Source organism: Mesoplodon densirostris, chromosome 11 (genome assembly GCF_025265405.1).
Source record: "Mesoplodon densirostris isolate mMesDen1 chromosome 11, mMesDen1 primary haplotype, whole genome shotgun sequence".
Taxonomy (NCBI): Eukaryota; Metazoa; Chordata; class Mammalia; order Artiodactyla; family Ziphiidae; genus Mesoplodon; species Mesoplodon densirostris.
Window position 1 is genome coordinate 65,307,558 of NC_082671.1, and position 24,597 is coordinate 65,332,154.

Below are 24,597 nucleotides of genomic sequence, written 5' to 3' on the forward strand. Positions count from 1 at the left end.
CCCGTTAGGTATTCACTGATGGGCATGCAGAAGAGGACCCACTCCCTGGACACTGGGGGTGGGGAGGACGAGTAGCCGAGGCAGCTTCATGGACCAGGTGGCATTTGAGCCGGACCTCGTGGTAGGTCTGATTTAGACATCTGAGTTGGAGGAAGAGATGCCCAGGGAAGGGCCAGCCCGAGCAAAGGGCCCGACTCCTGTGCTCTACCACCAGCACCCAATGCCCAGGAGGCTGGGTCGGGACCCATCCTCACTCCGCCCTCCACGGGGCTGACTGCAGAGCTGCACTCCCGCAGGGGTGGGGCAAGGTGGGGTGTGTCTGGGTGACAGGTGTGTAACTAGTCATGTGCCCTTCTTTGTTTTTGCTGCTGGGAAATGCGGGGCTCAGGTGGCCGGGTCTAAAGAGGTCAGGCTCCTACGGCAGGGGTCTGGGTTCTCAACGCCCCCGCCTGTCACCCGTTTTCTCTAACCCATTTGCTCTCAAGCTGGGACACAAACTAATCACGCAGCATGCTCCTGCCCATGCCAGTCTCGGGAGCCCACCCAGGGGAGTGAGAGAATCAGAGGGAGAAAATCTTTGCTGAGAGATGGGCACCGCAGCTGAACCTCAAAAGCTGGGTCCAGGTTGCCCGCCTGCAGGAGAGGGGAAGGGTGTCCCTGGTGTGGGGACAGCATGTGCAAAGGCCCAGAGGAGAGACACATCCTGGAGGGCTGAACCTTGAGGAGCTGAGAGAGACAGAGGAGGCAGCAAGAGCCAGACCACCTGGGGCCTGGGACGTGAGCATGGACTTGAACCTGGAGCTGCCAAGACCCCTAAGGAGGTGGGTGGGTGGTCAGATGGGCATTTCAGGAAGTCAATAGGACCTGGATTGGTGGGCGAGGCTGGGGCAGAGGTATCTAGCGGCAAGGAGCACTCCCCATGGATACTTTTGAGCACTGGCCCCATTCCAAGCACTTTGATGCATCACTTCACTCAATCATCACAAGGACTCTGTGAATTCGATACTATTTTCATCTCCCTTTTAGGGCCGAGGAGACTGAGGACACTTGTCCCAGGTCACACAGGGTGTGGTTACAAAAGGTGGAGCCAGGCAGTGTGGCCCAAACCCAAGGCCCACCCTCCAGACCACCCTGCCCTTGACCTGGTCTGGGCAAGAGGGGATGCTCTTGGCCACGCCCAGGGAAGGTCATGGTGGGCTAAGCAGGGGTCTGGGGTAAGCTGAGAGAGGATGAGGAACCTCCAAGTATTGAGCCAGGGGCCGCCAGGCATGGGGGGTCCTGGAGGGTCCGTGGCAGTGCTCCCTGCCCCACACCAAGGGCCTGCCTCCCCTCCCTCCCTCCCGAGCCCTGCCTAGCCTGGCTGACCGAGAACAGATCTGTTGTTGTTGCCAGTGGGGTTTAATTCATCTTCGCCGGCTCTGTTTCTCTTCACATGCCCTCCATCCTCTCCACTCAGGCCTCGCCAAATTGGGTGTTTAAAAATAATCCTCAAATCTGGGAACAGCAGTCCCCGACTGACCCAAGGGGTGGATGCAGAGATGCGTGCTTGACTTGTGATTCTGGAGGCAGTCAGCTTGGGGGGTCCTGCTCATCCAGAATGTTCCCCCTGTTATTTGAGATTTATCATTGGCCACCAGCTACCATTGTGGGTAGTTTACCAGTTTTCAAAGAAATAGAACCCGGGTCCATAAATCGAATCTGTCTGTGGTAAATGTGCTTTCTGAGGAGTGAGGGTCAGGGGCTCGGGAGGCTCTGGAAACTCCTATAGTGCCAGGAGGGAGAGTGAGTTTCGAGGCTGGCCTTGCTTCCTGTCTGAGACACTGAGTGGCTGTGTGACCTTGGGCAAGTCACTTCACCTCTCTGAGCCTCAGTGTCCTACTTTACCAGATGGGAGTTTGATATCTGCCTCATCAGGCTGTCGGGAACTATCTGAGATAACATGGTGAAAAGCCAGCGTCCAGCACCTGTGAAGAGCCCAGCTGGTCTAAGCCAGTCCCAGGGCGCAGCCCCACGGCCGCAGACCCCAGAACCAGGGCTGGACCCAGGGGGCAGGATGAGGGATGCTCACTCTTTCAGCCCCAACTCTTACCTCTGCTGGAGAGGCTTACCCCAAATGTCACCAGTGGGGGAGGGTCCCAGGTGGTGGCACCTGACAGTGTGACACACCCAGGTCCCCCTCTGCAGACCCCACAGGGGGGCTAAGGTGAATATGGAGGCTGTTGATAGTGTGCCCTCAGAAGCTGGCCCTCTCTTGGAAACCTCACAGGGATGGCAGCCACGGAGTTTCCAAAGCAGCTCTCCCACCGAGCCAGGAATAGAGATGCTGGCTTATAGCTTTGCTGTCTTCGGTCATTAGAAATGGAATTTTTATGTAACTTCCCAGTGACGCATGGTGGGGTTTTCTTTCCACCACAGGTTCAGCCTTCAGTGCCAGCACCTAAGCTTCCCCGGGGTCTGAGGAGGTGGGGAAGCCCCCACCTCCACCTTTGTCCCACCAACAGGGCTGTGGCTTCTGTCACCCGTTGACTCATCCTGAGGCAGCCGTGGGTGGCCAGGTGGGGTGGAGGGTGCACGGCCAGGCAGAGGGGACTGAGCAGATCGTAGGGAGGACCCTGCTGGACAGGGGACAGACGAGTCACAGTGCATCACTGTGACGGGGTACACCTGTGCTGTGCGGGACCCACACATCCACAACAGGCCCTGTTGCTTCAGCGCCCCCAATGGGCCAAGAGCTTGAGGCCGGTGCCAGTCGTGCTGGGAGTCTCACCCAGTCTGCGTGACCCCCAGTTGGCCAGGCCCTGGCCCAAGACTCTCACAGTCGGATAGAGGAGGACATGAGGACCAGTTCCATAAGGTAGAGCTGCTGGGCGCCCTCACCCAGGACACCCTGAGTCCCTAGAACCTGGCCCAGGCCCTTTCCGGGCGTCAGCAAGCGGATAAGTGGGGGTCAGCAAGTGGCTGTTGAGAGAATACATGAATGAATAAATGAATTAACACATTAAGGAGCGAAGAGATAGAATATGATACGCCTCAATGGAGAGACAAACTTCTTCCAGCTGATGGAATCAAGGCAGGCTTCCTGGAGGAGGTGGCATTGTAACAGCTTCTAAGGTGGTGCAGGATTTGGACTCACAGGAAAAAGAGGAAGGCACCCCAGGTGTGAGTAATAGCCCCCCTCAGTATACGCAGGACTTTGTAGGGAGCGGGAGCAGCTGGAAGGAGGGCTGGGCACCTGGCAGAGGTGGACCCCCACCCCCACCTAAGCATTTGTTCAATGAACCCACCAGCTCTCAGACTGGAGCCCTGGCTTAAAAAGTGAGCAACCCCACCTTTCGGGGGCTAGAAGGGCTTGGAATCTGGAGACCAGGCTTGGCCCTCAGGTTCCCCATCTGTGGAATGGGGCCACATGGCAGGGAGGACTCATCTCAGAGGACCTGTCACTCCCCACCCCCACAGTGCATTTTCCAGGATTGATCTTTAGGTTTCCCTAGTAGGAAATCCTTTCCTAAGCACTTTCAAATGCTTTAATCTCCTTCATCTTCCCAGGAGGACCCTGAGGGAGGCAGGAAGGAGGCCCAGGCTCAGAGCAATTAAGAAGTTCACAGCCCTTGGGGGCAGGGCTGCTCTTGGGGCAGCAGAGAGGCCTTCATGGAGAGGTGGGCGGGGCCCTCCCCAGGGGCTGACACCAACATCACCCTGAGTAAGCATTGTATTAAGGTGTTCAGGCTTCGTCCAACAGCCCTGCCACCCCCTTTTCTTATTCTGGCCACCAGCCTTCCGAGCAGCATTGACACTCTGGGTGCCTCCCTGCCACCCATGCTGCAGGTGAGAAGCCCCAGGCCCCAGAGCAGGGGCAGGGCCTGGCTGGCTGTGAATCTGGCACTGTCTCCTCGGTCTGAAACTTCCGGCCTCTGGGTTGTCCCTTTGGCTTCCTGCCCTGCCTGCCCGCTAGTCAGCAGGATTCAGAGCTGTCTTGGACCCAAGCTGGGGTCCCGGAGCTCTCCCTGATCAGGGGTGCCGTGAGGGTAGAGGGTAGTGTGCAGGACCTTGTTTGGCCTGGAGCCTGGCACATAGTAGGCGCTCAGCAAATTATTCCCCAGCCACATGCAGCTACAACCCTGGTGGGGCTCTAGCAGGCCACAGAGAGTACACAGAGGACACTTGGTCCTCCTCCCCAGCCTCCATTCCCAAAGCCCTGGGGTGGGGTGGGGTGGGGTGATGATAGTGAGGGAACCTGTCCCTCAGGTTTGTCCTGAGGTTTCAACAACCTGATATAAAGTGGCCACTGAGGGCCAAGGCCCTGCCTTAGGTGGCCTGTTGCTACCCACCCCTCCCCACATCCTCCACTGGCCTCCCTGCTGCTCCTACCTCAGGGCCTTTGCACCTGCTGCTCCTTCAGTATGCAACACTTCTTCCAATCACCACCATCCATCTCCAGAACTTTGTCATCTTTCCACACTGAGACTCTGTCCCCGTCAAACACTCACTCCCATTCCCCCTCCCCCAGCCCCCGGCACCCCCCATCCTACTTCCTGTCTCTATGGACTTGACTGCTTTAGGGACCTCGGATGAGTAGAATCACACAGTATTTGTCCTTTTGTGTCTGGCTTATTTCACTGAGCGTAATGTCCTCAAGGCTTATCTGTGTTGTCGCCTGTGACAGAATTTCCTTTCTTTTTAAGGCAGAGTAATGTTCCACTGTAGTACGTGCCACGTAGTGTTTATCCATCATCTGTCGATGGACATTCTGGTCATCTCTTCCTTTTGTGATCGTGAATCATGCTGCTGTGGACATGGGTGTACAAGTATCTGCTTGAGTCTCTGCTTTCAGTCTTCAGGGTGCAACCCCAGGGACCTCATAGCCTTTGAACTACTCATCTGTGAGCTGTCAGCCCTGCTCACTAGAATGCAAGCCAGGGAAGGGACAGCTTCTATTGAGTTCCATCTCGAGTCTGTTTAGTTCATTGCCATGTCCCTAATGCCTGGAGGGTGCCAGGTGGATGCATGCTGGTGGGGGTGGGGTGGGGTTAATGGAAGTCACCATTAGCGACACAGCAGGGAGACCTGGGTCCCGCCAGCCCCCTGCAGGGTCATGAGCTTGCCTCTAATCCCCTCGCTCACCACCGTTCTCATTCCCGTGCCCACCGGCCTCAGCCCGCTGGTTATTTCCACCACCTGAGCCATCTGTCCTCCTTTGATTAAGTCTCATTTTGCCGTGAAAAGAAAGGAAGATGACAGCTGACTGGTGGGGGAAGGTCATTCATGCCGGAAAGGAAATTGGATGGCGGCGTTTCCATCATCCGCGGCCCGGCCCCTGCTCCCGGCAGACTTGCTTCCCAGCCCTGGCCCATCCAGCCCTGCCGTGGGCAGCAAAGCCAGTGTCTGCACCGCAGACAAAACAGCCCACACCCGGCCTCTCCCGGCTCTCGTTCGACAGGCAGCGCTCGACGAATCGATGCAAAAGCCGAACGATGACCAGTTGTGGCCAGCAGCCCTCGAACGTGCTCGCCGTCCTCTCTTTGCTGATTTCCGCAGGTAGAACCTCCGTGTTGCTCGGCAGGAGGTGGGAGGGGGAGGTGGTCCCTTCCTGGTGTCAGTGCTACAGCTCAGCCAGGCTTCTGGCTGCTGATGGGGCTGCCTGCCCTAGTGGCATCAGCCTCGTGAGGGGCTCATGTTTGGTGCTGTTTGGTGAGAACCTACTGTGTGCTGTGCCCCACGTGCCTGCCTCGGGGGGCTCAGCTGGAAGATTCTTGAGGACACTGTGTGGTTAACGGTGGCTGCCGGTAAGTCCTGGGAGAAGCCCTTACATGCAGTGAATTCTCTCCTGACCCCAGCAAGTCAAAGTCAGGCGGTGTCGTAGTCATCCCATTGTACAGAGGAGGAAACTGAGGCTTGGAGAGGGAACTGACAGCCAGAGACAACACAGCTAGTGTAGGGGCTGGATTCCAACCCAGACAGAGTGGTGCCGGGGCCCCATCTCCCCGCACCCTACCAGTCCCCTAGGCGGGCCCCCTGATCCCAGCAGTGGGGCTTTCACGCTCCTGTTCACAAAGATGAACATGAACCAAGTCCTTTGGCTGCTCCAAAGTGAAGCTGGCCGACTCGAGAAGGCACCTTACCTCACGCCAGCAGGGCTGGCCCAGCGCAAGCCCTGGTCTCAGCAAGGTGCCTTCTCTCTGTGTCTCTCCCTCTGTCTCCCTCTCTGTATCTCTGTGTCTCTGTCCCCCCGTCTCTGTCTCCTTCTGTCTCTGTCTCTCTCCTCCTCTGTCCTTGTCTCTGTCTCTCTTTCTCGTGCGTGTGTGCACGTATGCCCTCGTGCCCTCTTGCTCTGGCAGGGCTGTGGACACCAGCCTGCACCTTTGGGCCCCTTGCCCCTTTGCTGGGGGTCGTGGTTCAGAAGGATGCCATGAAGGGCCCTGGGATGGCAGAGAAAAAACCAGGCCAAGGTCATGGGTCTGGGGGCCACTGTGCACAGAACTCCTTCCCCACTGCTTTCTCATGCAGTAGATCATCTTGTCCCCTGGGAGAGAGGAGCTCTTCACCCATTTACAAATGAGGAAACTGAGGCTCAGACCAGGAAAGAGACCTGCCTGAGGCCACAGGGTCAGTGGACACAGTCACCTGGCTGTTAAATGATGGCCACGCAGACCCTGAGCCTCGCAGGTGTGTGTGTGTGTGTATGTGGAGGGGGTGATCGGGATCCTATCTTGGACTCCAAAACCCCGGGACCCAAGAGAGTGGCTCTCCCCTCGGTGTTCCCTCTCTGCGTGGGCCTGTTTTCCTGGTGACTCAGGACACGCTGGCCTCCTAACGACCATCCCTCTGCCCTCGGGCCCCAGGCACAGCCCCAGAGCCACGATGCACTCGTGCCTGGAGGCTGCCCTTTATCGTCCACTCTTTCGCTGACACCCTCCCTGCTCTAAGCGGGCCCTACGCTTTGCTGTTCACAAATGCTTCTGGGAGCCCCCAGCCCCCGGGAGACCACTGGTCTTCCATCCTTGAGGGCAAGGAGGCACAGAGAGGCTGTGATGACCCAGGTGATCCTGTGTGCTCCAGGATTCACACCAGCTGTCCTGGCTCCGGGCCAGGACTCCTTAGGCTCCGGCACATTCTTCCTCAAGAAGCAGCAGTGGCCTCCTTGTCTTCGCACATGGTCGAAGCAGGTGGAGCTGGCTGTCCAGGGGTGGCCAGGGTGAGCCACTGGGGACTTCTCCTTATCCCTTCCCTGGCTGGGCCTCCCTCCCCACTTCCATCTCTGCACGTCTGGCTCCTCCGAAGTCCAGCTCAAAGGCCCCCTCCACCACTCTGCTCCTTCCCTCCCTGGGTCCTGTGGCCTCAGGGCCCCAACTTGTCTTCTTGACCAGCCACTGGGTGTTGCTGACAAACCGAGCCTCCTGCAAGCGAGTGTGAGCTAACACCCCCCCGCCCACCGCCACCGGCAGGGCTTTCTCATCAATCTGGACGGGGGCTGGACAGTGGCTGGCATTCACTTCCTGCCTCTGCCTCTCACCTTTAGCCTCTGGCACGTCGTTCCTCCAGGCCAGTGGGTCCCAAACCAAGTCTATCGGCATCCCCTGCAGGGCTTTCTAAGACTCAGACTGCGCCCCCCACCCCCAGAGTTTCTGATTCAGAACGTCTGCTGAGGGGCTTGAGAAACTGCATCCGTGACAAGTCCCCTGGGGATGCAGACGCAGCAGGTCAGGGGCCACACTTTGAGACTGGTGCTCTCAACCTTAGTTTTCTCCTCTGTACAATGGGAATACATGAGATCAAATGAGATGGTGCATCCACCTGGGGCTTCCTTAGTGACCACTGCATCCATAAAAGGGTCTTCTGTTTCCCAGGGTCGAGGCTGACTCTCCCCTGACTCCTGAAAGGCTGAGACCCTTTTCCCGCAGTGATCCTGCCTGTCCCCACGGAAGAGGGTGCTGTACTTTGGGGAAGGGGCCCAGGATTTCACGAAACCACCCAAGCCAGCCTCGGCGCTCCAGCACATGAGGCCTACCCACCCACCGGCCAGCGCAGCCCAGCTGGGATCCCCTCGGCAGCCCCTGGCACTGGGAGCTGTGTAGGCTGGAGTCTAATAACCTCTCAGCAGAGACAGAGGTCTCAATTAACTGAGGCGCTTCTGCAGAACCAGAGCCTTGGTGGTTGGAGAAATGTATTCAGCCTAGGAAGCCCCTTTTGAGCGATACAAATTAGATACAGCAGTCCCTTTTATGAAGATACTAATTAAGCTGCAGACAGCGGGCTCCAAGTTTTTTTCCATTGTTATATTTGTTCAGGCTTTCACTCCTCTTTATCATCAGCAGCACAACTAGTAAATACTGTCCTGGGTTTTCAGCAGCATCGGTGGCTGAATAGGGGCCTCTGGCCTTGAGCCAGGAGAATGAGGGTCCAAGGCCAGGGCAGCTTTGTCGCCATGAGCTGGGCCACCAAGGCAGGCCCTTGGGGACTTCCCGGTGTAGGGCATCAGTTTAGTAGAAACCAAGATATGAGGGGACACCGCTTTCTCTACAAGTGGGACCTGGTTCTTGCACCCATGCCACTCACCACCCAGGCCAGCCTGGACTTGTTGGTGAGTCCACCATCAGTCCGCACAGTGATGGAGGAGTGCAGAGGCTCCTGGACCTTGGATCCAGGCAGGCCTGTGTTGGATTCCTGCTCCACCACCTCTAACCGGCTCAGGTAGGTCACTGTACACCTCTGAGCCTCGGGTTCCTCCCTCTGTAAAGTGGGATCCCAGACCTGCCTGCTAGGATGGCCAAATGGATTAAATCTGATAGAGCCTGCGAAGTACATAGTAAGTGCTCAGTTAGTGTTGTTTCCTAATTGAGTGCCAGCTGTGTGCAGAGCCCTTGGAGGGGATCCACGTGAGGCTTAAGATCAGCCCTGCCTGCAAGAAGCTCCCAGTCTGGACAGCACAGTATAAGCAGGATGGTAGCCGAGGGGGGCCTGGGAGGTGACAGGAGCCAGAGCAGTCTTCCTGGCAGAGGGGAGGCTCACACTGGACCACAAAGCCTTCCTGGCAAAGGAAGAGGTGGGCAAAACCCTAGAATAGGCCAGCCAGGCTCTGCCCATGGTCCTCATGGACTGGTGGGGGTCTCGGGCCAGCTGGGCCTGAGGAGGGACACCAGCAAGCCTGGTGACTGTCTTTTCCAGTCTTGTCCGCGCATTACCGTGTCTGTGAGCCATACACGGACCACAAAGGCCGCTATCACTTCGGCTTCCACTGCCCCCGGCTATCGGACAACAAAACCTTCATCCTCTGCTGTCATCATAACAACACGGTTTTCAAATACTGCTGCAATGAGACAGAGTTCCAGGCGGTGATGCAGGCAAACCTCACGACCGGCTCCGAGGGCTACATGCACAAGTAAGTACGGTACTGGGGCCACAGCCCCACTGCCTTGGGCCCCAGTCAAGTCCGGGTGCCGCCAAAACACCCCAGCCTCCAGGCCAGCTGTTGGGCAACCAGTGCAAGGATGGGTGGACCTGGAAGGAGTCTGGGAAAGTCTTCAGGTGACAGGTTTTCTGACCTGTTCTGCCCTCTGGACTTCAGCCTTCTTATCTGAGACATGAGCATGCGATACCTGCCTCTCAGGGCTGCTGCGGTAGTTAAATGAGGTCAAGGATGTGGAAGACTTTCAGACATGAAAGGTGCTTTGGACCTGGAATCCACGGGGCCTGAGTTCCTTCTTCATTCATTATTTGTTCAACGCATATTGGTTGACATTCCTGACCCAGAGATTAATCCCATGCAGCCCCTTTCCCTAAGGTGATTAAAACACATGAGACCAGGGCCCTGATGGAGGGAATATGAGTGTAAAGAAAGAGGAGGAGTTTGCTGGTAGAAAAGCAGTGAGAATATGCTAAGTAAAGGCACGTAGGATAGAAAGAGCATCCACTGATTTCTCTTACTATGAGTGAAACTGAGGATATTTCACATGTTTGAGAGTCACTTGTATTTCTTTTACTGTGAGCTAACTGTTTATGTCCTCTGCCATTTCCTATTGAATTTTTGGCCCTTTTCTTATTTATTCACAGGAACTCTTTACATATGAAGGAAATAGGATGCATTGCAAATATTTCCTCAGTGTGTCTTTGAATTTGTGATGCTTTTTTCCTCATGCTTAATTTTTAATTGTTATGTAATCAAATTGTACCCATTTTTTTTTCTCTTATGTCTGGTAGGGTTTGTATCATACAGAGAAAGTCTTTCACTACTCTGAGATTGTTAAAAATCCCCTCGTGTTGTCTTTTACGTCTTTTATGTTTTAATTTTTTGCCCTCAAATCTTTGATCTGTCAAGAATTTATTTGGATGTAAGATTTTTTTAAAAATTTGGATGTAAGTAGTTTACTTGGATGTAAAGTAGGAATCCACATTTATTTTTTCCCAAATGGGTAGACAGTTATCCTAACAGCAATCATTGAATTGTCCATCTTTTCCTCACTGATGAGAAATGCAAACTTATTGTATACTATAGTATACTAAATTTGAGTATCTAGGTAGATTATGATGGCTTTCATTGGTCTATTTATACATTTGCTAGTACCTCATTGTGTTAACTACTGTTGCTTTTGATGTGTTTTAATGTCTTCTTAGTCTATTCCCCCAGGTCTTTTGTCATACAAACTTTAGAATTGGCTTTTGTAGTCTCCCTGCCAAAAAAAAATATATATATATATATATATATATATATATATATATATATATATCAGTTAGTATTTTTTACTGAGATTGTGTTAAATTCATAGATTAATTCAAGGAGAATGGACTTTTCATGACGTTGAATATTCCTATCCAAGAATACAATGTGTCTTTCCATTTGTTCACATTTTCTTTTATAATGTTTTGGAGTTTTCTTCATATAGATATTGCACGTATCTTTTGTGTTTATTCATATTTATTTCTTTTCAAGCTGCTATTTTATAATGGGGTTTTTCTTCTACTATATCTTCTAACCCAGGGGTCCCCAACCCCCAGGCCACGGATCAGTACCGGTCCACAGGCTGTTAGGAACGGGGCCACACAGCAGGAGGTGAGCAGCGGGTGAGCGAGCGGAGCTTCATCTGCCGCTCCCCATCGCTCACATTACCGCCTGAACTATCCCCCCACCCAGTCCATGGAAAAATTGTCTTCCACGAAACCAGTCCCTGGTGCCAAAAATGTCGGGGACCACTGTTCTAACCAACTGTTGTTTAAATGATAAAACCTAATGATTTCTAAATATGTATTTTTTTACTCAGCCACCTTACTGAAATTTCTTATCTTTGTAATACTTTTTTCAGCTGATTCTCTTAGGTGTCCAATTATGCCATTTGCAAACAATGATCATCTCATCTCCTTCTTTCCAATTTTTGTGCCTCACTTCTTTTTCTTGTCCAATCGTGTTGGCTAGTACCTCTAAAACCATCTTTAAAATTGTCAGGCAATCTTGTCTTCTTCCTGACTTTAATGGGGATACTTCAGATATTTTCCCAGTAAGCCTGAAGCTGACTCTTGGAGTAGATGTATTTTTTTCATGGTAAGGAAAAATCCACTTGGAAGCAGTGTTAGCTGAGTGACTGTTGAAGAGATATGGGACACTGCTGGGAGTGGTGGGGTAGGGGTCTGAGCCTCCATCTCTCTGTCTGATATTGGGGCTTGGATGTTTTGCCAGCATGCCATGCTCACTTGGGGGAAGTTGCCTCTTCCCTTTGATCAGGCAGGAGATGCAAGTCCCTTGACTATCGTCTGAATCTCTCCTCCTCCCACCAAGGCCAGCTCCCCAGCCTTCCTTCCTCAAATGCATGGGTACTTCCCCTGAATATCTTGCCATCTGCTCAGACCTCAGAATAATTCTGTTTGAAGTAGTTCAGCAAGCCTTTTCTGTCACGAGGACTGGAATCAAGCCTGGAACTTGACCCAAGCCTTTTATAAGACCAAAGACTAATTCCCTGAGGGAGGAGGGCGGTGCCAGGACTGGGGTTAGGACCCTGAAGTGCTGTCATTGCCAGCTGAAAGCCAGACAGAAGACAGAGGCTTGGCAAGACGGCCAGACTTCTCCAAGGCTCTGGCGACTGGTGTCTGGGATCCTCGTTTTGAAGCCCACAGGTTTCTGTGATCTGCACATTTACACAGGATTCACACGGAATTCTCCATCATTTAGGCACAGTGGGTCCTGGCTGCAGATAATGAACAGTTGGACCACAAAACAGAGCCCTTCCCTGGGGAGGCATGGACGCATTGAGGAAGTTTAGCTTGGCTTTTATTCTGGCACCTCAGCAAGCATTTCTGGAGCTAGCGGCATGGGGCCGGTTCTGTGCTCAACCCTCTGAAGGCACTTAGCAGCCCACTCTTGGCCCCCTTTACACACAGGGAGGTGAGGCGTGGAGAGATTGATAACTTGCCCGACTGAGGCAGCCAGTCGGGGTGGAGCTGAGAGCCAGCCTGGGTCCAGAGCTGCTTTAATAAATCTGGGACTTCCACCGATGGAGGGCCTAGAGCAGGGACCCCCACCACGGCCCGGTGGACACCTGGGGCCTCATCCTCCTTTCTGGGGCCTGCTCTGTGCATTGTGAGACCCTGGCCATCATCCACTAGATGCTGAGCGCACCCCCTTCCCACTGACTGGCTGTGACAACCAACCGTGTGTCCTGACGCTGCCAAGCGTGGGGTGCGGGACTTTCCCGGTTGAGGGCACTGCTCTGGAGGGGTCCCTCCTCGTTATTTTCCACCGAGCTTCCCGCCATCTCCTTTCCCACAGATGTGGACGGAGGCCCAGGAGAGCTGGGCTGAGTTCCTCACCCGGGCTGTTCTGCTCTCCTGGGCTTCACGAGGGAGGCGTGGTGCTTGGTGTCCTGTATCCGAAAGTGTTGAAGAAGGTAGGAGCCACACAGTCCAGAGGAATGAGCGTTTCCAGATGCAGTTCCCTGCAGCCTGAGTGTGAAATGCCAGGGGAACCATGGGGCGAGGAAGCGGGGGCTGGCAGGATGGGGTGGGGCCTTGTGGACCAGGGGACAGAGGGGGAGGGGCTTGGGCTTCCTCTTGAGGGTGGTGAGGGGCCCTGAGAGCTTTAAGCTGGGCTTGTGCTCACGGACGGTGCATGGTACAAGGACCTAGGATACTGCAGAAATCATGAGGATGACCTGGGCAAGACCAGAGCCCTGTGGAGAGGAGGGGCTGGGGTCACCCTGGAGGCCCCCGCTTAGCTGCCTGGGCTGGGGCATCTTGGGGAGAAGGCCTGAGCCCAGGGAGCTGGGCCAGGGCCTTGCGTCCAGCCAGAGCTTGTGGCAGAGAGGGGACAACTGGAGGATGGGCCACTGGATGTGGGAGGATAGGTTCGTGAATGGGTTGGGACAGGCCTGCCTGGCCAAGAGGTCCTGAGTGCTCCGGCTGTGTGAGGGGAGCCAGGTAAAGTCCACCTCTGGGACCGTCCTGCCCTTTAGAGCTCTGACCCTTCTGGGCAGGATGCCTTTGTTGTCTCATTAGTCCTCACAGCTACTCTGAGAGGAAGGAAGAAGGGGCTGGGCCCAGGCAGGTGAAGTCACCTGTTCCAGCCACAGTCAAGGCCAAGGGACACCAGGGCCCTTGTTCCGGCCAGTGGGCTCTGCCACCCCCAGGGGCATCTAGAAAGCCAGGACTTGTCTGATGCTGGGGAATGTGCCAGACCTCAGCCAAGAGGCCAGGTGTTCCGATATCCCAGAAGGTTAGCTCCCACTGGCAGCCCATCTAGATGGACCAGCGCAGCTGTGACCCCCGCTGGGGCTTTATGAAGATGCATGGGGCCTGTCAACAGCAAGGGCTGCCTGACATTCGCCTGCCCTGCCAGTGAATCAGCTGGGAGGCGGGGCTGGTGGCAGGGAAATGGAGCGTGCTTCTGATGACTTATTTATTTGTGTTTCTCTGGAGGAACAGAATGGTCTGTTTTGGTTCTGGCTGCCTGGCAGAAAGGCGGACAGAGCTAGGGGAGCAACCTCGCCAAGCCTGCCGCCACAGTGAGATGCCACTTCTAGCCACTTGGGCAGAGTCCCTGGTGTTCAGGAGTGTACTGCACACCCTCCCATGCCAGGTTCCGGCTGGGACGCCAGCAGCAGTGACCACCCAGGGCCCTGAGCAAGCAATGGCAGCATCTATCCAGGGCACAGGGTGGGACGGGGTATATGGGGTCAGCGGTCAGCTCTCTCTGGGGGCAGGGGACATCCCTCTGGGAGAGGTGGTATGGACTAGAGTCTTGTGCAGTGCGTGGGTGTTCCTTCACCAGGCAGATGGGCTGCCAGGGGTGGGAGCCTGGGACAGGAATTCTCAGAAGACAGAAGGGTCTTCAAGGCCTCAAAGTGGGAAGTGATGGGTTGTCGTTCTTCCCTCGGCCGCACTGAAACCTCTTTCCTCCAGTAGCTTTCCTTTCCCAGAACCCAGAGGTGCTCCAGCCACACCGAGAGATGATATGTGGCGGTTGGCCAGGCCTGAGGACCTGAGAATCCCAGTACCCTGGGTCTCCTCTACCTGGGCCCTGTCCTGCAGGTCTTACATCACCGTCAAACATGCTTCAAGCTCTGAATCCAGCTCCTGAGTTGGGTCGGAAGTTTCTGGATGTTCTTGTCAGTTGCTCAGCCCTATCAAGCCCTTTTAGGCGTAAAACATACCTACACACTGTCAGCCTTGTGATGCTGAAGAGGTTCTAGAATCCACGAGGTTTCCTAATCTGAATACACTCCTCCAAGCCAGGGGAAGGGACATATATGAACGTTTGCGAGCATTTAGTGGAAGGCAAGGGACCTTACTTGCCCTGACTCCTTTAATCCGAGTAGAGGTATTTATGAAGAAGGTCCCGCTGGCCTCACTACACCAGAGCTGAGGCTCAGAGAAGGTGAGAACTTTCCTGTAGTCATACAGCACACAAGTGGCACAGCAGGGTTTGGGACCGGTGTTTGGGTCACCTGGGCTCAGTTAGGCTGAGATAAGGAGGAGCCCCAGAGTCCCTGGGAGTCGAGACACAGAAGCTTTTTTTTTTTTTTTTTTTTTTGGGGTACGCGGGCCTCTCACTGTTGTGGCCTCTCCCACTGTGGAGCATGGGCTCCGGATGTGCAGGCTCAGCGGCCATGGCTCACGGGCCCAGCTGCTCCGCGGCATGTGGGATCTTCCCGGACCGGGGCATGAACCCGTGTCCCCTGCATCGGCAGGCGGACTCTCAACCACTGCGCCACCAGGGAAGCCCCACAAAGGCTTATTTTTGACTCACACTCCATGCCTTTCTTGGGTCACCTGGGGCTCTGGGCAGGGAGCATCTGTGACCCGAGCTGATCAAGCAGTCCTCATCCAGAGCAGGATGTCCCCATAGCAGAGGGAAAAGAGCAATGGTGAAATTACAAGGTAACTCCTAAGTTTCCACTCAGAACCAGCCTGATACTTCTGCTGACGTTTTTTTTGACCAAAGCACATCACTTGGCCAAGGCTGTTACCAACAGGGCCGGGCCCTATAAGCAGGCCTGCAGGGAGAAGAGTGAATATTTTGGTATTAGTGGACACTACTTCATTAGCCCCAAGCCCATGCGCCTCCACAGCACTGGACAACCTCAATCCTGCTGTGTGACCTTGGGCAAGTCACTTTGCCTCTCTGGGCCTAGATCTATTGAGCATTCCCTCTGTGCCTTAATCACAGGAGCCAGCACTCACCGGGTCCTTTCTCCTTCAGGCCCGTGTTATCTCATTAAGCCTCACAGTTGCACCACCAAGTAGGGCATATTGTTATCCCCATTTTACAGATGAGGAAAGTAAAGCTCGTTTTCCCCAGATCATGGAGAAAGAATTTTGCCGAGCTGGGATTTGAGTCCACACAGGCCTAATCTCTTGGGCCCAGAATTTAGTCACCAGGATTATCAACTTGTCACACTGACTGCCAGGCCCCCCTGTGAGCGGGTTCAGTTATTTTAGGTGAAGTCGGCTGAGGGGCCATGAACCATCTCCCAGCTGGCCTGGGCCCAGCTGTGAGCTCTGCAGCTGATGTTCCTTTTCTGACACGATGGCCTCAGGGACTCTGTCCTCCGTCCTCAACTGGGACTGCCCATGGGTGGCGATGGGACCTCCATCTGGCCTCTGCCGGCTGACATACCTGCTCCTGTCCCCGGGAGGTATTCAGTGACATTCCTCCAGCAGAGAAGGGTTTTTTTTTTTACTGCTTGGGAAGCAGCAAAAGAATCTGAATCATTAAATCTTCCAAAAGATACTGAAAAATTGCTATCTGTGGCTTTGGCTGGCTTCACATCTTGTCCCATAAAACAGCCTCTATTTTCTCTTCTGCCCTTTATAAAACACCCACACACACACTCAACAAAGACCCCTGCATCTGGATGAAATTAATTTCCAGATCACATTTTTAAATTAGATTTTAAAAAACCAGAATGCTTCCAACCAGGCAACCATGGAGAGGGCAGGCCCTGGAAGGCAGGGAACTGCCTGGGGATGGCATCCATGGCCCAGGCTTCCCAGCTGGCTGCCACCTCCAGGGTGGCCTCCCTTGCAGGGCAGAGGGAGTCCTGCGGGTGTGCCCCTCCCTTCTCTGAGCTGGGGGGGCAGGGTGTGGTGAGATCATGGCGGTGAGATCATGGCGGGTGCTACCACTCCGCAAACCCCATGCCAGTTAGAGCAAGCTGGCTGCAGAGGCCTGCAGGCTCAGCGGTTCCCATGCACACCATGATGATGACACACTGAGATGCAGGATGCTATTGCTGGGGAGGTTGGGACCTGTCCACAATTCCTGGTAGAGGATGAGCCAGGACAAGTGGGCCAAGCAGATGTGGGGAATTCCTGCCTGGACATCTATCTTAGACTTGACCTTGGGATTCCCCAAAATTCAGCACACTCTGAGGTCAGATAGACCTGCGTGTAAACCCCAGTGCGGCCACTCCCCAGCTGTGTAGCCTCTGGCTGCTGACTTTGCCTCTCTGGGCCCCGTTTCCTCATCTGTAAATTAGGGATACTGGTTCCTAACTCACAGTATTGTTGCAAAGATTCGGAAACACAAGGCACGGGCACGCTGTGATTGCTAGTATCACCATTAACTACTAGAGAATATGCATAGAGAAGGTAAAGTCTAGTGAAGAAGTTATTCCTGTCAAGGCTGCCACTGACACCAGCTTGCTATAAGCACTCAATATATGTTAGCTTAAGGAACATTGAAAGCAGCCCCAGGCCGAGCATTGAACTCTGACCCTGGCCCCAAGGAGCTCTGATCCTGAGGTACAGACAGTCCTACAAGACAGCAAAGACAACACAATGTGTTCTGGGAAGCCCGGTGGCTTTGGGAGCCCAGGGGAGCGATTGGACTTAACACAGGACGTCAGGGAAGGCTTCCTGGAGGAGGTGATAGCTGCGCTCAGGCCTGGGGCTGGGGCCAGCTGCCTGCATAGGAGGTAGGGAGCAAGTTCCAAGCAGGGGAGCAGCATAGGCAAAAGCCTGGAGGCGGCTTGTCTGCCCAGAAAACATGGGTGGCGCCTGCCTTAGGCGGTATTGTGCAACGGTTAGGAATGTGTGCTGTGGAGCTGGATTGCTGGGTTCAAATCCTCGCTCTGCCACTTAATGTCTGTGAGCTCTTAGACAGTCTCTGAATTCCTCTGAGCCTCCTCAGTTTCCATCTCTGGGATGGGGATGATAGCAGTAATGCTTCCTTGCTTGTGTGTTTTGAGTGTCGTCGGATGAGCTAAGATGTGTAAAGCATTTAGAACAATGCCCACCGGCTGCTGCTTTGGTTGCTGTTATTATTTCTTAGTCCTGATGGTTCAGGCCCAGCTGTGTCCAGCTCCCACCCCCAGCTGGCGTCGTGGACTCCCTCTCCCAGTGTGGCAGCATCTGCCAACAGCTGCCCCTGCCTCTCCCTCCCCACCGGCTCCCTCAGCGCCCGCGGCTGCCGCCATGGGAACCACTAAGGAAAAGCGTGATGCTTAGAGCAACTCTGTGGGGGCAACAGAGGAGGTTGGAGAGGGGGTGCTGGGGAAAGCAGGGGTGCCAAGGGCCGAAGCCAGGCCCTCCTCCCCTGTCCACATGGACTCCTGCCTCGGCATGCCAGACAGGGCTGCTGGCCTCTGTTCCCTGGCAGGCATTCACACCTGGATATCTCCAAGTGAAGATAAGAAAGAAAGGAACATCAGCTGCAGAGCTCACAGCTGGGCCCAGGCCAGCTGGGAGATGGTTCATGGCCCCTCAGCTGACTTCACCTAAAATAACTGAACCCGCTCACAGGGGGGCCTGGCAGTCAGTGTGACAAGTTGATAATCCTGGTGACTAAATTCTGGGCCCAAGAGATTAGGCCTGTGTGGACTCAAATCCCAGCTCGGCAAAATTCTTTCTCCATGATCTGGGGAAAACGAGCTTTACTTTCCTCATCTGTAAAATGGGGATAACAATATGCCCTACTTGGTGGTGCAACTGTGAGGCTTAATGAGATAACACGGGCCTGAAGGAGAAAGGACCCGGTGAGTGCTGGCTCCTGTGATTAAGGCACAGAGGGAATGCTCAATAGATCTAGGCCCAGAGAGGCAAAGTGACTTGCCCAAGGTCACACAGCAGGATTGAGGTTGTCCAGTGCTGTGGAGGCGCATGGGCTTGGGGCTAATGAAGTAGTGTCCACTAATACCAAAATATTCACTCTTCCCCTTGAAATGAGGCAGCTCAGGGGGCTGGGGGAGGGGGTGGGGTGGGCCTGGCAGTCATTTACACCTTAGCATGAACAAGCCCCTGGGACGGCCGCGGTCCTCATGGAGGTGGTGGCTGGAGATGAAGCCGCAGAGGGATCCAAGGTACCGTGATGGGGAATTGTTGGGTTACTCATTCCTCAAGCAGATACTACTAACTCCTAAGCACCTGCCAGTGCATGCCTGCTCACGGGACACACAGAACCTCCCCTCGAAGAGCCCCCAGCCAGTGTGGGGAAGGAAGGCGTTCCGGGCAGAGGGCACGTGTGGGCAAAAGTCAGCCTCCCCACCCAGCCTGGGCCCAGCCCTGGTAGGGGGCTGGAGGACCCAGAGGGGAGCGGCGCCCATCTCACTGCAGAGGCCAAGGCTGAGCAGAGGTGAACCCAGCTGGGAAGATCCAGAGTCTGGAAACCAAGACCAGGAGGGGCTTCACATCATCTCCTCCAGACCCAGAGACACACGGCATCCTCCCAGGCCACACAGCAAAGTGAGGCCAAGGAGAAACAGAGCCAGGGCCTCCTGGCTCCAGACCCGTGCTCCCCAGCTTCAGACAGCATCCAGAGGGACCTCTTGAGGGGATCCAGGACACCGAGGAGCCTGTCTGCTGAGAACCAGAGCGGGTCCCCCCCAGGGGACAGCGAGGCTGGACCCTGGCTTTGCCTCGTCTTTGCCACCCGCCAGCTCACACCCACCTGAACAGATGGCCGCAGCAGGGAGCCAGTGGAGGGGGCATTTGAGTGACTAATAAATCGGTCCCTTAAACAGCCACAGTCCCGGGCGAGCACCGCGTGGAGCTCCGCTGGCCTAGCTGCAGTGGTGAGGCCAGGAAATGGCCCTCCCCGGGCACCCGGGAGAGATGCAGACCCTGGCTTGGGTGGGAGGATATACCCGGCCCCTGCCAGCATGGCCCCGGGTGGTGGGGGGAGGGTTTGAGGGGCACTCAGGCCAGAGGAAGGGCCCAACAGTTTCCAAGAGGCAGTGGGAGTCAGGCTGGGGAGGAAGGAAGGGGGTGGGGGGACAGAAAGCTGTGGCTGGGCAGAAGGCGCTGCCTGTGCAAAGGCCCAGTGTCCCAGTGAGCTCCTCAGGGGGCAGCCAGCTTCCCTTCACTAAGGGGCATTTGCAGCTCAAAACCAACCCCATCATCTCTGCTTCTGGAGGGCAGACTGGCCCTCAGCGTGGAAATGCTGGGTGAAGGAATAAAAGAACCCATGTCAGGGGGCCCTGAGGCCCCCAGCCGTGCAGTCTGGGGGTGCCTGGTGGAGAACGCTGTTGGGGAGTGGCCTGAGGGTGGTTGTGAAAGGCATGTGGCTGGTGGAGCAGACGCACCAGTGTCTGGCTCATGGGGTGCGGGGAGGGCAGCTGAGCTGATGCTCTGACTCCTGGGCTTCCGAGGGAGGGAGCGCGATGGCGCAGGCTGGAAGGGAGCCGGCCCCAGGTGGGAGACGCCCTGGCTGAGACCCACGCCGAACTTAGGGGTGTGAAGTGGCCCAGTGTGGATGCCGAGGGGCAGGAACTTGGGTTGGTTTGTCCTCAGACGACAGACTTCCTGCATTTGCCCTGGGTCCAGAAAGATGGGGAGGGTAGGGGATGATGAGGGATGCAAGAGAGCCTCCTAGGTGGTCGGAGCAGCATAAGCCAATGCCAGGAGGGTGGGCAAGAGGGAGGTACCCGCGGGAGACAGCTGGCAGGTTCGGGCGTAGCGCCCATGTCGGGGGGGCAGGAAGGTGAAAGTAAGCGCCACCACAACACAAGAGCCCCAGATGCCCAGCGGGAAATTTCTTCCAGAGGGCCTAACAGGGTGAGACCCCTGGGCTCCCGGCCCAAGGACTTGGGGCCTTAGAGGGGATGCTCGAGGGACAGGCGGAGGGCAGTGGATTGCAGGCATCTGGGAGGGGGCGAACAGGGCGGGTGGGGGAGAGGAAAGTGGGGAGTGGGCATGAGAAGAAGGAGCTTAGATCCCCTGCCCCCCAGAGGGGTTCACCTTCCTCTCTGAGACCCTGAAGTAGCCTCCGTGCCACGTTTTCTAATCAACCCCCCTGATTAACTCCAGCCCCGGTGGGGTTGCTGTCCCCGCCTCTCTCAGCCTCTCTCTCTTTTCCCGCAGCAACTACACTGCCTTGTTGGGAGTGTGGATCTATGGCTTCTTCGTGTTGATGCTGCTGGTCCTGGATCTTTTGTATTACTCGGCAATGAACTACGACATTTGCAAGGTTTACCTGGCACGGTGGGGCATCCATGGACGGTGGATGAAACAGGACCCCAGGCAGTGGGGGAAACCTGCCCGGGCACCCCGGCCAGGGCAGCCGGCCCTGCAGTCCCAGCTTCCCCCGGGTCCCCTGCCGCAAGCCCCCCAGGCCGTACACACGCTGCAGAGAGACAGCCACAGCCCACCGCTGATGAGCTTCCAGGGTTCGTCTGCCTGGTGAGTGGCTGCGATCTCTTGTCTCTGATGAGCTGGGAAAATACCAGATCATTATTGCTGCTGTGTTTGGCTTGTCAATTACCGGATAATTTGCTTATCTTATTTGCCAAGAAAGATGTGAAGTGGCTCATGGTAACAACTTGTGCCTGGACAGAAAAGTCGAAATGAAAGGTTGAAACAGAGCTTAGAAACAAAGCTTGCAAGTTTATTTTGCTTAGATTCTGGTGTGAGAGCTGTTGCCACTGAGCATGATGTGGAGTTGTGAGTTTCCTAGCTGCCAAGGCAAAAAGGGAAATTGGATGGCTTCCCAAGTTTTCACAGTCTGGTCAAAGGAAGCAAGCCGATCTGTCAGGGGCTGAGGGGGAAGCTTCTTTTGGCATGAAATTTGAAAATAAGCATATTTATTACTGGACTCCATTGTGCATATATGTTGAGTGACAGAAAGGCATCTGAGGGAGATGCAGGCAGGCTTCTCAGTGATGGTTCAGGGGAAGGGAAGGAAGCCGGCCAGGGAGGTGGGATCTCGGCTGGCCTTATAGGGTGGCTACCCCAGCAGAGCCTGGTTACCCTGCCCCAGGGGCGAGTTCATGATTTCCTGGAAATGGACAGACTGCCACTCTCATGTCTATCCATCTCCAGTCTGGTGGGAGGCAGAGAATAACCTAACCTGGGGGGTCCCTGGGCGGTGCAGAGCTGGAGGGAGAGAGGAGGGGCCTGTGCATTTTGGAGCAGGAACCCACTGTGTGGCTGGCCAGCACCAAGAACAGGCATCAGCCCCTGGCAGGAGCCAGGCTGAGTGCAGATGCTCAAGTCCAGGGCTCGGATGTAAGGTTCAGCTGCTCTGCAGGGGCTGAGCTGCAGTCATGGGCACACGGGGCACGGGGCACATCATCCCAGGACATCACAGTACTGAGCCCAGCCTGCAAGATCCAGATACAAAAACCTACAGCACAGTGATCCCTGCCAAGCCATGAGTTTTGCAGGCAACCCAACCCAGGTTCAAGTCCCAGCTCTGCCAGTTACCAGCTCTGTAACTTCAGGCAATCTCCTTCACCCTCTTAACCTTACAATCCGTGTGAAGCAGGGGAGAGTAAGAACGCACTCCCCCACTCCCGCCACCCTGGGATTGTCCTGAGGATCAAACAAAATGCCTGGCACATAGTAGGTGCTCAGTTAACCATTGCTCCTTCCTTGCTGGAGATGCAACCAAGCTAGTTCATGATCGTTTAAGTAGCTAACAGATAGCGACCTTTTCAATAATGAACGACTTAAATAATTAATAAGAAACACTTAAATCAGCTTGTGCTTACTGATCTAATAATTGCCCCAACTATCACGCAGGAGGCAAAGACGCAGCCTTGCTCAGCTCAGCTGGACAAATGTGGACTGAGCGGGTCCTCTGGGCGGGGCCCCCGAGCCAGCCTCCTGGTGGTGTGGAGGTGATGGGTGGAGGAGAGGCAGCTCTTCACCTTGAGGTGGTGGGGGGAGGGGACACACAAGCCCACCCAAAGCTACAGACCATGAAACAGCTGTTGGCTCTGCCCCAAAGGTGTGGTCTCCTGGAATGTGGGTCTCGCACAGCAGACACACCTGGGGTGCTTGTCAAAATAAATTCCTGGGTCTCAGCCAGAGCCTCCTAACCAGGCATCTCTGGGGGTGATGCCTGTAGGCTCTACAGTTTGAGAACTACTGGAAAACTTCATTACCAGGAACCAAGTGTTTTGAGAGCCGAGACTCTACCATGTAAACAAAGGTGCACCCCACCCCCTGCCATGTTCTTGACAAGACGGTGATGTGAGCCGGCCCTTAGGGGCTGTTGCTGTCCTGCCTGCAGAACCCGGGGTGGTTTGCTTGCACGGAAAGTGACCACGCTGGTCCATTTCTGAGTCGCTGCGTCTGGTCCTAACAGTTCTCAGTCTCCCTTGCTGTTAACCCTTGCCTGTCTCTGAGGTCTCCCCCTTTCCATACTGCACACATTGTGCACCCACTGTGTACCAGGCCCTGTGCTGTGCGATCCAGATGGGGTTCAAGGATATCAGCTATGGAGGGAAAAGAGCATGCAAGCTTGCTGGGATTGCACGTAAAGTCTGGGTTCATGGCGTCTTCATGAGAGGCTGGGTTCCCAGCCCGCGGGCTCTGCCCTCTGTACAGATAGACGTTTCATTTCCGAGCTCAGAGCCTCTTTGTGTCCTCCTGGTTCTCATACAGGCAGACTCAGAACGGGGTTTCCATCACCATATGAGTCTTCGTACAAGAACGAGCATCAGGAACGTGCAAGGACGCAATGGGGGTTAGGGGATCCCCAGGTGCCGCCCAGCTCCCGTCCTGCCCTCCATGCTCTGTGTGACCTTGGGCCGGGGACTTCCTGTTTGGGCTTCCTTTTTTTTTTTTTTTTTTTTTTGCGGTACGAGGGCCTCTCACTGTTGTGGCCTCTCCCGTTGCGGAGCACAGGCTCCGGACGCACAGTCTCAGCGGCCATGGCTCACGGGCCCAGCCGCTCCACGGCATGTGGGATCTTCCCAGACCGGGGCACGAACCCACGTCCGCTGCATCGGCAGGCGGACTCTCAACCACTGCGCCACCAGGGAAGCCCTGGGCTTCCTTTTACCAGCCGAAGGGAGAGGGGATGGACTTTGAGACCAGAGCAGACCTTCACCTCGCTGGGCCTCCTGGTGGGCGCCCATGATTCCAGCAACATCTGCTGAGCAGTTGCTGTGTTCTGGGCCCTGTTGGCATGCTTTCATTCTCACTATGACCCTTGGGGCTAAGTGCTGGAAGCATGGAGAAGCTTTCCTGAGGAGCCCAGCCAGTAGGGTCAGTACGTGATGGGGGTGGAGGGGGGTGAACAGCTGGCTCCAGCTCCTGCCCCACTGCCCCTTGCTTCCAGCTCCCCGCCCTCTGTGCCGGCAGGAATCTCTCCCCTTCCCGAGTGTGTACCCGTCTTCCCTTACATTGTTTGGTTTGGCTGAAGTTTCCCAAGCAGCCACTACCCCACCCTGGCTCTGTGCTGGGTGCTGGGGACACAGAAGGAAGTGGGGCAAGCGAAGACATGGGTAACCGTCATAGGATGATGGGGTACAGCCCGGGGGTGGGGGCGCAGGCGGGATGAGGGGCACAGCCAGGCCGTGGGCCCCAGCAGTCTGAGGTTAAACAAGCCTTGCCTTGTGGACAGGAGGGGAGGTGGGGCTTCTCAGGCAGGTGGAGGTCTGAGACCAGGTGCGGTGGTGGGTGTGGTCATGTGTGATGTCAAACTGGGGGTGGGGGGAGGGGGGAGAGTCGGGGCAGGAGGGTTGTAATCAGTGTTTCTCCCAGAACAAGAGCTAGCGTCTGTGCTGCTTTACTCCAAATTGTCACCTGGACCTTCCAAACACCCATGTTCCAGCCCCGGGGCGTCACTGAGATGCGTATCTTTGAGCACGCTGTTGTTCAGCCTTGTGGCCCCTCTCTCTTTCTCCCCTCCCCCCATCCCAGCTCTGTATTAGGTGGATGATCCTGGCTTCT

At 55.4% G+C, this 24,597-nt stretch overlaps 1 protein-coding gene across 4 annotated transcripts in view; it reads left to right on the forward strand.

Annotated features, from left to right (window-relative positions):
• Window positions 1-24,597, forward strand: part of SHISAL1 (shisa like 1) — an 80,542-nt gene that overhangs the window by 22,119 nt on the left and 33,826 nt on the right. For 3 of the 4 annotated variants that reach the window (XM_060113829.1, XM_060113830.1, XM_060113827.1), the window contains exons 2-4: window positions 5,438-5,535; window positions 9,163-9,376; window positions 20,779-21,096. In XM_060113829.1, the coding sequence (XP_059969812.1) occupies window positions 5,472-5,535; window positions 9,163-9,376; window positions 20,779-21,096 (596 nt within the window). In that variant the 5' untranslated portion in view covers window positions 5,438-5,471. Of the gene's footprint in view, window positions 1-5,437; window positions 5,536-9,162; window positions 9,377-20,778; window positions 21,499-24,597 lie in introns of those variants that run through there. The other variant, XM_060113826.1, reaches the window with a different exon arrangement.